General features: G+C 41.1%; 1 protein-coding gene across 9 annotated transcripts in view; it reads left to right on the top strand.

Annotated features, from left to right (window-relative positions):
• MACROD2 (mono-ADP ribosylhydrolase 2) overlaps positions 1 to 17,624 on the top strand; it is an 846,953-nt gene that overhangs the window by 820,196 nt on the left and 9,133 nt on the right. For all 9 annotated transcript variants that reach the window (XM_086879293.1, XM_086879291.1, XM_086879294.1 and 6 more), the window contains one exon: positions 15,895 to 15,978. In XM_086879293.1, coding sequence (XP_086735419.1) covers positions 15,895 to 15,978 — 84 coding nt within the window. The remainder of the gene's footprint in view (positions 1 to 15,894; positions 15,979 to 17,624) is intronic.

Below are 17,624 nucleotides of genomic sequence, written 5' to 3'. Positions count from 1 at the left end.
ATTATTCTATGACCCCAGGACCCAAAGGACACATATGGAGAAAGCTTGAAGCTGCTCCATGCTTTCTGTATCCCTGTGCTGTCCAGGAGCTTCAAGTAGTTGGTTCTACTGCAGGCTTTGGGAAAGAAGAGTTGAGCTCTAAACCTTTGAGAGCAGCTACTGCAGGTACAAATTTCCAGGCACACTTTGGAATTGACATCTTGATTTTCCTCTTCCTGCCCTGCTGCTGGGAGTTGCTGAGGAGGCGTTGCCTGGAGCAGCAGGGGCTACCCATTTGCTCATGGAACACCCCTGCTGCTGACAACCTGGAATAAATCAGAATTTGGAGGGTATGTCCAGAGGAAAGCTGAAGGAAGGGGCAGGGGGCTGGTCCAGCCTTGGATGTGCCCAAGCAGTGTGGCTGAGAACACCAGAGGGACTGTCACCCAGCATCCCCAAAGCCTTGGTGATGAGGCTTCTGCTAGTGCTGTGCCTCTGCAAAATACTTTGTCTTTGATCCAATACTCTATATAACCAGGAATTTTGGTTTGGCGAGAAGGCAGCTCTTCTTCCCCACATTTCACAGGTTTCTAGTTTCTGGAGACTTCACAGATTTGTTGCTATAAACCATCACACACATCAACTGATTGGCCCACTAGCAGCCTTTGGCAAAACTCTTGAAATAAAGCCACCTTTTTGAGGTCTGATATTCAAATATCACCCCTTGGGAGGGATGGCCTTTTGTTAAAAGCGTTGCTCTTTCAGTGGAAACCTGGCTGCACGTGGCCACAATGCCAGTGGTCCAAGGACTGGACTGTAATGATGAATACCAAAAAGCACAGCCACGTGGGCTTACTCTGGGGAAGCCATTCTGTGCACAGAATGTGATCCATGGCACCTAGAGTTCTTATCATTTCCTTCAGCTATTTGCACAGTTCTTTCCTATGTGGGCTTTGAAAAGAGCTGCATTAATTCAGGGTTTGTAAATCGGAGGACAGGCAGAAATAAAATGGATCTAAACTTTTAGGCTTGCTATAGTAAATATACCTTGAGATGAAGAGTAGGTAAACTGAATTTAGAGAACTTTAATTTGGGTTCATTTTCATTATACTTTCTATTGTACATTAATGGTTGCACTGTTAATTTCTCATTTAGGTTATTAGTTGCTCTGTGTTAAGGAAATGAAACTTAAGTGAAGAATTTTTCTGATAGGAAACATACAGAAGGATAAGCAGGATCTTTTTACCTATTAGTAAAAACTTTACTACCAACATTAATGATTACTGCTGTATAGTCCAGTCTCTAAACTTAAACTGAAAATACAGTAAAAGATGCCCCTCACAGTTTTCTTTACCCATGGAGTGCAGAGCCTAAATTCCATGATTTTACATGCCCATCAGCCTAATTGAGGCATCTCTTTCATGGACTGCCAACACAGTGGCACCACTGTCATATACATTGATCCTCTGTGACCAACAGGCTTCCTCCAGCTCTGCTGCTTATAAAGTAGTTGGCTTGCCTCTGCCAGAAGTACTTGTGTCCTGAATGACCAGTAAATACATTCTTAAATGCTTCCTGCTGGGTAATCAGAAGTAGTTCCTTCTTGTTCCTCCCTCCATGCAAATGTCTGACAAAATTGAAAAATATTCGTGTCTTTTTAAATTGAGGGGGGTTTCACTTTTATTTTTGTTTTTGTCAGCAATCTGGTAGTTTCAGTTTATAGTTTTAGCAAGAGCCAGCAATGTTTCTCTGGAAATCTTGGGCTTCACAGGATACGTTTGTATGACTCTCTGAAAACATGACATTTCACAATATATTACCTGTTCCTTTAAATCAGGAGAAACAGAACATAGTTGGATTCAGGAGAAGGTTTGTTAGAGATATTTTGAAGGACTCCTCATGTGCCTTTGCAGTGGGTTCCCTGTACATCAGGACCACCCCCTGCCTGCAGAGTGCAGTAGCTCTAGTGGCTTTGTCAGTGTCAGGGCTTCTCCCAGTGTCCAGCCTGAGCTAGGCACAATGCCTCCAAACTATGGCAGGTTTTATCAGGCTGAGGATCAGTGCTTGGGTCCCTCATAAGATTTTCTATCAGCTCTCAACACTCTCAGAGATATCCAGGGTGACTTGAAACACCACTTTAAGGTACAAGGCTTATTTCTTCCCTACCACCCCAAAAATCTCTACAGCTGTAAACTGAAATGCCACAGACTTTGGGCTTAAAGCACATCTCATGTATGGACCTCTTTTTGGTGCTTACATCAAAATAACTGGGCAGCAAACTAGGGAAGGTCTAGATTTGCTATGAGCTATAAAATTTCCAGGCAAAGATCAATTTTCTGTCTAACAGACCCTCCCCTTTTAGGATCTTTTAAATAATTCAAAATAAGTTCTATGTGAAGAGAGCCATGCAAGGTGTTTATTTTATTTCCTGTATTTTCTTAGATACATAAACATCCAGTGCACAGTTGTGGAAGAAATTTCTTTGGTCTCTTTGGATTGTCAGATTGATGGTTTTTAGTGCACTGAAGTGTGGTTAAAAATGGAAATCATACAACTATGAGCTGTCTAGACTTTTAAACCTACTCAGGAAATCAAGATATATATCTAAAATATATTTATATATATTTTAAAAAACACAATAAAGCTTGTTTTTAAGATGGTGAAATTTTCTATTTTCAGTGCCCAACAAAACCATGATTCAAGGCCAGTGACTTAATTCTAGATGACACCTCTCCTAATCCTTTACGGCTTAATCCTTCAGCTTTATCTGTGACTCTGAGGAAATGTCTGTCAGGGCTGAAGTCACTTGCATTGGGAGATTAGCACTTCTGCATTCTTTTGAAAGCTTCAGTAGTTGCCATGAAAGTAAGAGGTGCCAAGGTATTTGTGGAGACCGTGGGCAGTGACAGTCCTTACATCAGCATACAAATTCCTGCAGACCTGGGCCACGTGCACATTTGTAGAGAGCAGACCTGTAGCCTCTAATCCTTACCCTTGTGCTGTGTGCTGGCAAAAGCTCTGTGTTACCCTCCAGCTGTGAGTATTCAAGGGAAGAAGAAGAGGGGAGATGTTGCTGCTTTACGACCCAAGTCTGGAACCACTATGTCAGGTTTTTTTCCTAAGCTCAAAATACTTGAAAGATATATAATGGAAGTGCTCTAGGCATCTTCAGTTCCTAAGTTAAGAAGGTCTTATTATGAATAAATGATAAAGTATGGTCTGAATCCAGCAATCTGAAGAATTTAGCTTGAGGAAGTGTTTTTAGTGTGTGCATGTCATCCTGCTTTAGCAGGACAGAAGTCTGCCACTATCAGCTGCTAATACAATTATTCTCTTCTGGTTTAATTGGTAGAGGTTTTGACTTTGATGCTAAGATTGCAAATACAATCCCTTATGTTTTCTGGAACCCTGTAGGAGAGATCTGACATTTCAGGAAGGGCTAAGTACTCCAACATGCCAGCCTGGAATTCAGTACTTTCCTATAGCCTGTGGTATTTCTGAGTATCCCACAGCCCTAGCTGCTGCATTCTGGCTGATCTTCAGGACAGCTCTTTGTAAGGAACTCATGTCACTCATCACTTACAAAGAGGATTTGAGGGAGTGTTACTGACTAGTTTCAAGGAAAATTACAGTTATCTTTTTAGACTCAAGTCTGCTAGTTCTTGTGGTAGACACAGGTTTTATTAGGAGTTCTACAAATTCTGTTGAAGGAAAAAGAAGGGAAAAGTCAGGTTGTTGGTTATACTGTCACTTAGCTATCTGAGCACAGATTTGAAGAGGTGCTGTTATCTTTAGTGCAGTGAGAATTGGCATGGATTTTTAAAGTCCATGTTTAGGATTCAAAATGGGTGCCCTGAATTTCAAAAATGCTGAGCACATCCAGAACACTTTATGAAGTGAGCCCCCTTTGAAGCCAGATGGAGCTGCTGGGAGCTTGAAGCTTTTGAAAAAATGGACCTAAACTCCCTTTTAAAGCGCTCCTAACGTTAGTCAGCTATTGTTGAAAATGCTGGCCTATGTGTGCCGGCATCTGGAACAACCTCTATGTTAAAAGATAGTTTGATGGATAAAGGGGATATGATCTCCAGTGCTAAAGGGAAAAATCCTGCACTTTTTTGGAAGTGTATTCTCTGATAAGGAACATAGTGAGACAATTTCATCCTCCTCTTTTTTACTCCTGTTTTGTTTTTTTTTTTTCTTAAAGACTTTTGTTCAGAATCTGTGCTATATGGTTTTGGCCTCCAGTTTCTATTTGGTGCCTTGAGGTATAACAGAACTTTGAGAAATTATCAATAGTATGGAGTGAAGGCAGGATGGTTGAGGAAAAACATGCCTCAGCTTTCCAAAAAAGTTGCTCCAGTTTTTACCCAATGTCACAGTAATGATCTAGACATAAGCCAGCCTTGGTCCAACTTGCTGTTTGAATTTAGTATCTTTTGATACAGATAAGTGTCTGATGTAGGTAAAGCCTTATGTAAATTTCTGATCCCTTGTTCTCCTTCTTGTGAAGTTGCTGGAGTGACCAGTAAGAGCAGAGTGGACTTCTTCAAGCAGTGGAAATGAGTCTGTGTAGGGGGAGGTGTTGTTTATAGAATGGAATATGGAATAAAGTGGTTTGGGAGATGAAGAAGCCCACCATACCTGCACCCTCCACCTAAACTGAGCAGAAAATCTCATAAATCACCTGGGTGTCAGTGATGATAGATGTCAGAGCTGATGTACCTGGCTGAGGACTTCTCCATAGCAATTTATTGTAGTTCTGATGCATGTTGCTAGCTTTCTGCCTGCCTACCACTACTGAGTCCATGCACAGGGTTAAGAGGAAGAAAAGCTTCCTCTCTTAAGTGTCCTGTAATCAGAAAGCTGTTCTTGGTGGTGTAGCTAACTGCTTTTTTAGGTGACTGAAGAACACAGTGACCTTTCTCTTGTAGTTACTGCTGTTCTCAGGTTCTTTTCCCAGACAGCAAACTGGAGCCATCTCCATAACTAGAGACGAATTCAGCACAAGCACAGCAAGTGAGACTCCCTAAAATCAAGAAAAAGTGGGGAGGGACAGGACACAAACAAATACTCATTAAAAAAAACCTCACTATATTATGTTTCTCTTAACTGGAGAAGGAAAAATAAATACTCTGCTTCAAGCAAATAGGTCAGATCCATATTTTACAAATCCTAGGTTAGTTGGGCAGTACTCTGGAGCTGTTTCTAGAGAGGGATGATGATGTTTGTTAGTATTCTTTGCATTATGTTATCTAAATGTAAATTCCTGTCTCTGATATAAGGTCCTAGTTAGACCCTAGAATTTATGAACCAAACAAAGAATGAAATATGAAAAAGTTTAGAGGAAAAAAAATCTGCAGCTGTCTTTGTAATTGTTACTGAGAGCTGATATAAATGGAAGAAAAATCAAAGGCAGCAGTAGCACTGCACGTTTTATCTCACACCCTATGATGCATATTAGTGTTGTTTCCCATAGTGAGCCAGAAAGAGCATTTACAATTTTAGAAAACACTGCATAATGGCTCTCTGCAAGAAAAAGAAGCAAGCATGCAACTACCAGCACTGAGACTTTTTTTTTCCTCACCTGCCAAATCGCTGTTCTGGAAAAACTGTTGTGGGCAAAATTTTTCTATTCCACAGAGGTAATTTTGAATTTGGTCTCAAGATTTTCTTCAAGAAACAGAGGAAATAAGATTCACTAATGTGAAAATCTAAATCCATTCTCTAGCCTTGCCAGGAAATATTGGCTAAGTCTGTCATCATGTGGAGATACTCTCCTGTGGTGGAGATGTTAACACCCAGGTTGGTGGATTACTTTGTTCTAAAGCAACCTACAGGAGCTGTCCTAATGTAGTATCTTCTCCATTGTGGCTTTCAGTGTTTTGGAAATACTTTTGGCTTCATGCTAGGGGATGAGTGTCAGGAGGGCAGGCAGATTTTTCAAGTGTTAAACACCAGCTACACTGTCAGTGCCTGGTTTTGTGCCTTCCATGGTCCTGAAGAAATCTGATTCTAAAGAGCTGCCACTGAAATTGGTAGAAGAGCATGATTGCCACCACACAGCTGAATTGCTTGCCATAGTATGGAGGTTGTTCTTTCAGGCTTGTCTCAGTTTGGGAATATGTGGCATGTGAATACATCTGTCCCTGCTGTTATCCTACAGTGTTTTGGGTTGGAAGGGACCTTTAAGAGCTGTTTAGTTCCCATCCCCTTGCCATGTGCAGGGACACCTTCCAGTAGACCAGGTTGCTGAGTGCCCCATACAAGCACACCTGGAACACTGCCAGGGGTGGGTCATCCACAGCTTCTCTGGGCAACCTGTGCCAGTGCCTCACCACACTTGATTTGGGGTTCAAATCACCACTCATGATTTAGGTCCTCACATGCCTTAGTTGTACACAGTCTCTATTCAGAAGAAGATGTGGTTATTCCCTGCTGGCAGAGAGCAGCTGTAGATTAGAGCAACCCTTCCTCTCCTTTAGTTCTATTATTTACTGGTGAAATATCTTACTCCATGTTGCTGCTATAAAATTTTTGCTCTTATATTCATCCAGGTATCAGCAGAAATTAAAAATGGCATCCATGCTTAGGAGGTAATACTCATTTTTGGTATGTTTGCTTTCCCACCCATTCTTTGGAGGCTGGCTCACTGCTGTGAAGAGGAGAAAGCAGGGCAGCCATCAGCATTAATGATGTCCTCTGTCAGAGAAAGCTACACAGATCTCCAAAAGCCAGATTTCAGCCTTGGCTTCTCTCCACAGGTGTTTTCAGGGCAGATTGGGAGGTATCACCTTGGGTAACATATCCATCACTCTGCTATTCCCTTCTTTACAGAGGGAAAACAACTCACAGCCATTGATTTATGAAAAATTGTTTACTGCCCTTGAACACAGATATGTACACAAAACTGTGCTCATGTGTGTGTGTTTTATTTAAACACCTGTTCTATTGTGATGAGTCCCCATCAAGATCTGGAAAAGCCAGTCCTGAGAACTTGGATAGGTGAGGAGCTCAGTAGCAACAGGAGTCCTTTAGAGCAGATTTGTATTTATCACCATATAGTTAAAGCTGAGTGTAAAATTTTGGAGTGTTCCTGTCCCAACACGGCAGGCCGTGGTGCTGGGCTCCCCAACAGCACAGATGCAGAGAAGCGAGCCAGGGAGCCAAGTCACAGTGCTGAAGGAAAAGAAACAAAAAAAAAAAAGAGCAAAAACCACAAAGCAACAGTATCCCTGGTCAGAGACACCACCAGGCTGTGTGGGCAGCCACATCACCTGCTGGGAAGGAATGAGGTGCCCCTTGCCACCCCTCTGCCCCCAACTCTTGCAGGAAGCCCCAGTCTGGCTCTCACCCATTGCGATTCTCCCAGAGTGCAGGGGGGCAGTGGTCACCCCAGACACAAAACAAAAAACTAAAAATGGTAAGGGATAAAAAAAACATCTCCAAGACACTTTCTTAATTTGTTATTTTTTTTTTTTAATTATAGTTATTCAATTATTTACACAATTATTGTGTCTTGGCAGGGAAAAAAGATGTGGTAAGGTTCATCTGTAAGGTCTTTGAGTGCTGCTAATCATTGTTTCTTTACAAGCAAACGTATTTCACTGTAAATAGAGCATTGAGGTGCTGGAGTGAGTCCAGAGAAGGGCAGCAGAGCCCTTGGAGAAGGGTCTGGAGCACACATCCTAAGAGGAACAGCCAAGGAAACTGGGGGTATTAGGCCTGGAGAAAAAGAGGCTCAGAGAGGGCCCTCACTCCTCTCTGCAGCTCCCTGAAAGGAGGTTGTAGTGAGGTGGGTCTTGGTCTCTTCTGCCATGTCTCAAATGAAAGGGTGAGAGGAAATGGCCTAAAGCTGTGCCAGGGGAGAAGATTAGATAGATGGGATCAGAGCCTCTAGAAGAAGAGTGCTTTGCCACTGGAGTAAGTTGCCCAGTGTGGTGGGATCACCCCCTCAGGAGTGCTCAAGAGGCACCTGGATGTGGCACTTAGGGATACAATTTAGGCATGATTATTGTGATGCTCAGTTGAGGGTTTGGCTAATGGTCTTGAAGGTTTCTTCCAATTTCGTGATTCTGTGATTCTGTGATATGATGATCACCTTGGTTTTAGAAAGCAGTTTTCTAAAATTAAAACTGAATACTTGGGCAGGAGCTGATGAGCCTTCAAAAAGGTGAGTGCTCTTTCCAAACAGCAAGTTGTTTCAGTCAAGCATGCTCTACCTCTGGTTATCCAAATTTTATTGAGGTTTGCAATGAGTTTTATTTGTTTTGGAGTTTTATAATTAATTTTTACTTTGTCTGCTGGCTGTGGTACCCTTATATCACAAAATATTTGAGAATTACAGCATATCTATTCTTTCCTGTTCCATCTATTAGAAGAACTTTGTTCAACTTCATGTGTCTCTCCTTGTTGTAAATATTGTGTTCTATTTTAAGCTGCAAAATTTAGGTTGGGGTCTCTGGATAAATACCAGGGAAGAATCTTTCTCCCACATTGTAAATTGTTACTGCATTTCAGTTCACTACAGGTACCTATCTGGTTCTTACCCTGATGCTCAAAGCTGAGGACTGGCTTGGTCCCCTTTATGTTTGGAGTTATTCCTTAGAAGCAAAATGGAAAGGTTTTTTCCCTTTTTTTGAAACAAACCATGTCACATTCTGACAAATCTGTCTTGCTTAGGAGATCCAGGATCTCTTTGCTATCACAATCTGCCTTTCTACAGTTTCCTCAAGATCATTTGAAGTGCTCAGAAAATCCAGTGAAAGAAAGATTGGAAAGGAATAGAGGCAGAGTGAGTGCTGCTGATGGCAGCACAGGCTATTAAGTTGTTCTGTTTTTTGGTGGGTGGACCAAAGGGAAAGAAGGGCTATTCAAACCTTAGGGCTCCCACATTGGTTCATCAAAATTAAGTCCTCACCAGAAATTAATGGTGCAAAGAGGAATGAAAGCTGCTGGAGAGAGTGTGATACTGTGATGGGAGTAGAGGTGCAGAGATCATTCTGCAGGCAGCTGTCTTTCAACAGGCTGGCTTATATGGCCATGGAATTCAGAAGATATTTCTGAATGCCTAACATCATTCCCTCTGGTAAAAGGTGTGCATTAGGAAATATGTAGATGTCCTGAGGCTTCCACAAAAGGGTCCCCTAGTGCACTAATTCCTCACACCAGTTTTTAGAATGAGGCAGGTTGTGATCAGAAACTGAACCAAATCACTCCTGAGTTTTATAAACAGCAGGGGAAAATGACAGAATGGGAAAGAGAGGTAAATAGTCATACCATTTCTGTTCCCTTCCCTTGTCATAATGCTACTGAGCATGCTGTCTGCCTTATTTGTAGGTAGGGTTGGTGCACAAGTGCTTTGGAAGCCATTCAGGACAGGTGATCTACTAGTTTGATCACAACCAGGCAACATTTAGTTGTGTTAGCAGCCAGGGATTGAGGGATGAGATGACATTTTCTGGGTGCTCCATTTCAAACATTCTATGCTGCAGGCTTCTTCTCTGATGACAGGTTTCTCAAAAAGAACATCTGGAAAATAATGACATGGTCTTTTACACATTTTCCAGAAAAAAAAAAAAGAAAAATCAAAAAGGCTTTTCTTAGTGTACCTTGTATTCATCAAGAGCCTGCTGTGTGCATGTATATCTTGTTTTTAGATGGAGACAAAATACACAAAATGCTTCTGATGGAGAAGAGTGATTTTAGATGTGCCAAATTTGTGTGGCTCTTATGGACCACATTGCTGGGTGACAATCCTCACTAGCCTCCTACTCCCACCTTTGGAGACTGGTAGGCACAATGAGATTTGCCAACAGTATGTTTAATAAAGGGCTGGAAAGGGATAAGGATAAGCAGATCTTAGACACTTTTAAATTGCATTTTTTTTTAAAAATGCCATTCAGCTTGAGCTGGGAATAACAGTGGCTGGGAGCAGCACGATGCCTTTAGGTGCAGTTGTGTGCACAGACACAGAGAGCTGAGCTGACACACATTGTGCTGCAGGGACAGGGAGATTCGTCACTCTTTGTTACTCTGGAAAACAAAGACAAAATGCCAAAAAAGAGGGTACATACTCCATTTAACAATTAAGGGGCTGCAACACAAATCCAGAATGATGCTCACTCAGTGCCTTGAGAAGCCCAGCAAAGCTGTGAATCTGCATCCTTGAGTTTCCTGTCATCTCTGTGGTGCATAATTGCTGGGGACAGAGTGGTGGTTGATCAAGGTGTAATATTCCTGATAAAACAGATGGAGATGTTTGTTATTTAGTGAGCCACCCTGAACAGCAAGAGGCATGGTGGTGGCAGTGCCATTCCTGCCAATTCAGAACTGTCGAACTTGACCTGTGCATTGCAGAAGGACAGTGAGGGAGAAAACTGCCCTCCAGCTCGAACACAATGAAGCACAGATGGAAAATGATTGCTGGTTTTTTTTTTCTTAGAGCTCCAAGAGCAGCAGGTTGGGTGCTTATACCTGTAGAGCCATACAAGAAGACAGCACAAATATTTGATGTGGTAGAATCCGGTCTGATTAAAAGGGTCAGTCATCCCAGATGGATTTCAAACAGGAGTCAAACAGAATCCTTGAATCACAGACAGCTTCAGTTTCTAAATGAGGCAGCATTTATAATGTTACTAAAATACAGCAGTAAACAAAGTACATGAAGGCTTGACAGTCACATTAGCAAAGTGCTACAGTGAAATGACTGGAAAGAAGGGAAAAAACAACTCTGGCTATTTGCAGAGCAAGAAAATGAGAAGTGGTTTTGACAGATAAGACAATGCAGCTGTTGGTCAGAAGAAATTTGTCTGTTTTTTGGTGAGTTTTTTGGTTTGGGGATATTTTTGGGGGTTTTATTTTGTTTTGTTTGTTTGGTTGTTTTGTTTTTGTTACTGCAGATGAAAAATGGTGTGTTCCAATTTTAAACAGAGAAATTTGAATTTGTTCTTTTTTAATGTTCTTGACTCTCTCAGAGTCTCATGATTAGGGGAAGCATATTTACAGCTAAACTCAAAACAATGAAATTTATTCAGTGGTTATGAATTGGAGAAATCTGGATTGTTCAGAATAGCTGTAACATGGTTTTCATATTGCATAATGGCAGAGGTTATTTTTTCAAAGTATGTAACACGAGTAGAAGAAACTTCTCTACAAATGATTTACAGCTAATGAATTTTGTCAGGTTAAACATTGTCCATAGGCAGAATAGTATTTTATTTGAATTCCTGTGGCAACACCCAAAATTGCAGAGCAGACCAGCTATGGGAATAACGGCATTGCCATTTTGCCTGTAAAAATAGTAGTTTTCTGGATTGTTGTAGTATTGACAACTCTTTTCTCCCTCAAATATTCAGAACTATCTTAGGGCCAGGATTTCCCACTTATTACAAGACTTCTAAAATTGGGCAAAAACGGAGAATGTGATAACACTGACAGAACTAAATTACACATGAAACTTGTTCTTCTGTTTGTCTTAAAGGGGGTCTCTGACATTATTAACAAGCTAGAAACTAATAGCAGGAACCCAGGTTCCTGGTTCAGACCTCACTTGACGTCCCTGACCCACACTCAATGCCAAGGCTGGTCTCAAAGGCTGGGCTCTGCCAAGAGAACCCCCCTTGAGACTCATCAAAGAGAAATAAAAATCCTTAAGGTAGGCAGCTCAGAGCAGAAACTCAATTCCTGGGCTGTTAGAGATTCTAAGCCTGCATTGTTGCCTGCTTTTGTTGCTTGAAATAGATGCAAACCTTGTGCAAAGGGAGGAGGAGGATGATGAGGAAGACAAGGGTTACACTTTTCACTTGTTAGAATTTATTGGGGGTTTGGAAAACAGATGTCTAACCTCTATATTTGGGCAATTTTAAAATCGATGCTAAGGTAGCAAGAGCTACCACAAGAGCTTCATGTTAGTCTTGTAAACAGCACGTGAATCTAGAGGGGAAAAAAATCATATTTCTCTAGAGGAAATGGTGTGTTACCTGTAAGCATGTTAGCATTCAGGAACACATAACCACAGAATGATTATATGAAGGTGCTTTATTAAGAGCTCTGGGTACACAAACCCAAATCTGACCCGCCTTGGTTTTGAGCTGAACATGTTTTTATACTCTATTGTTATAAAACTTACATATTAATTATTAAACTTACATTGTTCTATTGTATGCATTGATTTTACCCAAGCATGGATTTCTCATGATCCACCTCAAACCCCTAACATAGTTTCTCATGATTCTTTAAACAATAATTATATCTAGTCACATCTAACAATTGTATCATTTATCATATACTGATTACAAAGGTGCAGTTTCACATGATCTTAGCAAGCTTGAGGTTTAACATTTCCCAGGGCCTACTTTTCCCAGGGTTTGCCAAGCCTAACTTTCTTCCTAGCTCCCCGAATTTTCTATGATTTTAAAATCTTTTGCTATCAAGCACATGAAATATTACTTTAATTTTACTAATTAATATTAAGGGGGGAAAAGAAAAGATTAAAAAAGAGCAGAGATTTCCATATTCCTGGTGTATATACTTGTCTTATGCATTGGAAAAGGCTGGGAGCCCTGCTTGCCCATGCCAGCAGCCCATTGTTCCTTAGTGCAGGGCTGGTTGTGTAACCAGTTGGCAAAGGGTTCAGGTAATGAGCTGTGGCAGGAGCACAATTGGAAATGGGAATTGATATTGCAAGCAGTATCTCCTGGGCTCCCTCCCCTTCAGGAACCCTCAGCTCCTGCATGGAGACCTGAAACCTTTTGCTTGTTTGTGCCTTAACCTGAAGGAATTAAATCGAGGGAGAGGCCTCATGAATAAATTGGTTGTCAAGGCAGTTTCTGGTATTGATCAAATTCTGCTATTTATGTGAATAGGGCTGATCTCAGAGTGAACTTGAATTGACTGCACAGCAGGGAAGTTATTTTGGATAATACCCTTTCCACATGCATGGCAGTATAGTGAATGTTCCTGTGTCCATCCCACAGTAATAATGAAGAAAGAAATTAAATTTATATTAACTGAATTTGTAACTCTTTCCAAAAATGAGATGTTAAACTGTGCAAACCTCCTCCCAAGATTTCTAGTGGTGCTCAGCTTCGTAAAAGTTCAAAATATCTTCTGCCTAGTTTGGTCCTGGTCATTGTTTCCCACTACAATTTTCTTGCTGACAATATCCAACAATAAACTCTCAGTGTAAAAACCACTGATGCTGTAACAATCCCTACCTAGAAAAGATGGGGAAACAGGGTTTTAAATGTGGAAAGAAGGTGAAAAAGCAGAACAAAAGCAACTCTTCTGACAGTATTTATGATTCTAAACCTCTGAAAAAAGTAATTTTGTTGATCTGTCGATGCTGTTGTAACTCTTTCTAGGCTTGCCATCCCCCATCCCATGCCTGATGGGATCACTGCAAATGGGAGACAACTGGAACAAAGCACATGTGCAGAAATTTACACATGCACATGTGTCCATAAAATTCTCTTTCATTAGGCTCCATCATCACCTCTCACTATGCCAATAAACCTTTGCACCTGTCAGCTGCATGAGAGATTTGAAATGGAAGGCGAGAAACCTTTCAGCAGCGTGGCGAAGCCAGGCATGCTGGCTAGTTAAAGCTCTTGTGATAAGGGCTTGGAACTTCATGTGGTCATCTTCAGGCAGTGACAAGGGGAGAAACTGGGAGGCAAGACATAACCTGCCATATCATATCTCCTTTATTTGGTTGATAGATGGTGGTTTAAAGGGGTCAAAGTAGATTCAGAGGCAGCAGCTGCCAGTTGGAGCATGTTGGTGTTTAGGAGACATCCCAAATTCCTACATCAGACATCCTGGTGTCTTGGTGGGTAGGGCTGCACCCACTGCACTCAAGTAGAGACAGTCAGCAGCACAAGGGGAAATGGTTTTAATGTGAAACAGCAGGTTTAAGACTGGATATTAGGAGAAAATTCTTTTCTCAGAGGGTGGTGAGGCCCTGGCACTGCCTTTTGAAGCTGTCATTGCCCATCCCTTGAAGTGTTCAAGGCCAGGTTGGATGAGGCTTGGAACAACCTGGTCTGGTGGAAGGTATCCCTGCCCATGGCAGAGGGATTGGATCTACATGGTTTTTAAGCTTCTTCCCAGCCCGCCTAATTATTCTGAGATCTTTCAAAATTTTATTTTTCATAGAGCTGCATGCCTCAGATAATCAAAATGTATCACAATTGGAATGTCTGTGTATCTTCCTTGATTAGTCAATGTTTTCATGGTTCCTTGAATTTCATATTGATTCCTCCAGAAGTCAGGCAGGGATTTTGAAACACCTGTTCAGTCTTGTACTTGACAAATCCTTGCCATATACACATCATTTGTGGGGGGTCACCTGGATTTATCTTTTGCTTGAGCCAAAAAGACAGGTGGGTCAGCACTGGGAAATCTTGGGGGTGTTGGTACATAATAAACCACAGGAGACAGCCACACTCGGTCTCATGAATTTCCTGGAGAATCATCTGGAATTTGATACACCCACAAAGGGGCCATTTCAAGCAGATATGCAGCATTCTCAGTCACAGATGATTACAGGCATTTTGTTTGTGTATGATTTTAAACCAGTGATCCACTGAAAGCTTCTGCATGAGAAGCAAGGTCTGTTAAAATGATAAGTAACATTTCTATCACTGTAAAGTCATCCATCCCCCAAGCTCAGCAGGACCATAGGTCAGGCATTGGAATAGGCTGCCCAACCCTGGAAGTGTTCTGAAGGTGAGTGGATGTGGCACTGGAGGACATGGTTTTGTGGTGTACTTAGCAGTCTTGGGTTAACAGTTGGACTCTGTCTTAGACATCTTTTCCTACCTTAATGGTTCTATGATTCTATGACTCTATAGGTAGTGTGCCAGAAGTTGTCAGTGAAAATAGCATTGGCCATCACATTGAGCAGAGAGGAAGTTAAATTTCCCATGATACCATTGGCTTGCAGATAAAATTAGAAGGAAAAGTGGCTGAAATTTTCAGTGGTAGATCATTTTTTTTGGACAAAATTAATGTAGTACACTCCAGTGGACTTAAAAAGCCCACTTTAGAACTCCACAGGAAAAAGTAGGAGGTTTTTGAGAGACAGTGAAGGTTTCCTCTGTGTTGTTGATGGACTACATTATTTCATTTTAAGAATAAAATGTTTATGAAATGTATTACTAGACTCTGCTGTCTCATTATTACCACCCAAATGCCTGGTTCACTTAGTGACCACTCACCTGATATCCTAGAGTTCAGTCACAGGATGGGTGCAACAGGCTTTACAGCAGCCACAGAAGTAGAGAAGTAGCATGATGGAATGTAAATAAAAACTGGCTTCTTAGCCAATGGCAGAATAGTAGAACTCTGTCTAAAACAGCAAATCCATTTTTTTTTTTCTTTTCAAATATTGTTAGGAGTTTGAATCTAAGCTTCCAGACAAGCCTGAGGCAGAAGAGATAAAAATGTTGAGTTACAATGATAAAATGCATTTTCCTACATTCATATTCTAGTTTGTGTCTGACTACCCAGTGTATTTGAACTCTTCACTGTATTTATTTTCTTTCTGCTAGCTAGAGAAACTTTATAACTGTGATTAACTCCCCATCATATATTGTGTTTTATGAGCAGAAGGGATTCTTTAAAAATTATGAGAAAAGAATGGTGGGGATGCAGAAGCATGCACCACGATGCAATTTTAACAATCCCAGTTAAAAGAGATTGGCTAAAAATATTCAGACAATTTTTTTCAAGCCATGTTCCCCCTGTATCCTCTGTCCTCTTCTCTAGTGGGTGCCATTATACAACAGTGGAGTCTACAAAGGTAAGAGCATGCCAGAAGCAAAACAAAAAAGCCAGGTATGAGGAGTCTGAGAATTAAACATTACTCAGGTACTGTGAGTATTGATTTTTCTCCTTCTTTGGCTTATATTATAGGGATACAAGAGCAAGAGGAATCTTCTGTGGAGCCTATGAAAATTGACCTTGCAAGTCAAGCAGCAGATGTTTCAAATAAGGATGGTATGTTGTTCTGTTATTTTCGACTGCTTTTTTAGGGTAATGGCTTTAAAATTACAAAGAACGTGTTTAGATTGGATATTATTAAGGAATTGTTCACTATCAGGGTAGGGAGGCAGTGGAACCAGGTTGTCCAGAGAGCTGTGGGTGCCCCATTCCTGGAAGTCTTCACTGCCAGGTTCGTGGGGGCTTGGAACAACCTGGTCTGGTGGAAGGTGTCCTTGCCCATGGCAGGGGAGTACATCTAGATGGTCTTTGAAGTCCTTTCCAAGCAAAACCATTCTGTGATTCTGTGTATTGTCTGTAAGTTGTTACCTAGCATTGCCTTTCTGGAGTTTGTTTATATGTTTTTTGGGGGGTTTACACCATCTCTGCTGTCTTGTGAGTCTGGTGGAAGTAACTTTCAGTGCTGTAGCCCTGCTTTTTGGGTTGATTGGGTTAATGTGTTCAGTCGGTGTGTTCCACACTGCCTGCCTTTTAAGTAATATTTTAGACCCTTTGTAATGTTGATCTTCATATAGAATTGGCCAAGAGGTGGGGGCTCTAACTGCAGTCAGAAGATTATTTCTGAATATTTCTGTGCTGGTGCCCAGCTCCATCGAGGGGGAAGTGTTTGGCAGTATAACCACTCTGAACTTGTATGTTATTCTAGGTCAGCTATGATTCCCTTTCCTCCACCTTCAGTATCCATGTGTAGTTCAGTCTGGTAACAGTTCTCTCACTAGGACTTTTACTGTTAATAAAATAACCACAATTTAGTTGACATAACAGCAGTTCCAGTCAGGTTTGTGGATATAATCAACCCAAAATTCCTGACTTGGAAATTATATTCCTCCAACACTGACCTCAGTGAGCCAATGATCCATCTGTGTGGGAAATTCCAGCAAGGGCTGAGTACTAGGATACTACTCAAAATCTGCAGTGAGTAAATGTCCTTGTAAACAAAAAATAATTGACCTTCTGAACTCATCCTGTGTGTAAAGAAATAATGGTGGGAATGAACATCCTGGTGATTAGGCTTTGGTGAGGCAGACCCTTTTGGTCATGTCTTGTAGCATAACAGAGCTACAGGGTTTTGTTGGTTCTACACAGAGGGGCTTTTTTACTGCCCCAAACAGCAGTGGGCTTGGGATTGGGTGTCCCATTTTATACCCATAGACTCCTCTCTGTAGTGAAGGCTATTTTTAATCTCTTTCTTTAACCTCCTCAACATTGACATAAAATAAATTGAAGTCACACTTTTTTACATCTCAAAGACAAACCAATTATATATTCTTTTTTGCTATTAGTTACATGAAGAATCTGATGCTGATTCCCTTTCTCTGATGTCAGATTGTACTGCAGCATTTGAATCGATGACTGATTAGATACTGGCCTGTAAAGAAGTTTGCAAGCACAGGAAAAGCAAGTGTGCATAATGAATTTTCTTTTTTAAAAAATACTAGAGATTATGCTGTTACAAGTAGAAGTGCAGAATAAAGCCAAAAGCAGCCTTCTCAGCTCATGCTTTGAACAAACCCAAAAGTCATAGCACATTAAAACATTTGAATTGTGAACCCATGGGATAGTTAGGGCTACTTAGTGAAAACAAATCCAAACTTACTAAAGGAATATCTTAAGGGATTTCTGGCTGGAAAGTGACTGCATAG

This window comes from Cyanistes caeruleus, chromosome 2 (genome assembly GCF_971803275.1).
Source record: "Cyanistes caeruleus chromosome 2, bCyaCae1.hap1.1, whole genome shotgun sequence".
Classification (NCBI taxonomy): domain Eukaryota; kingdom Metazoa; phylum Chordata; class Aves; order Passeriformes; family Paridae; genus Cyanistes; species Cyanistes caeruleus.
The sequence above is the reverse complement of the archived record's forward strand: the minus strand, read 5'-3'. Positions and strand labels throughout refer to the sequence as shown.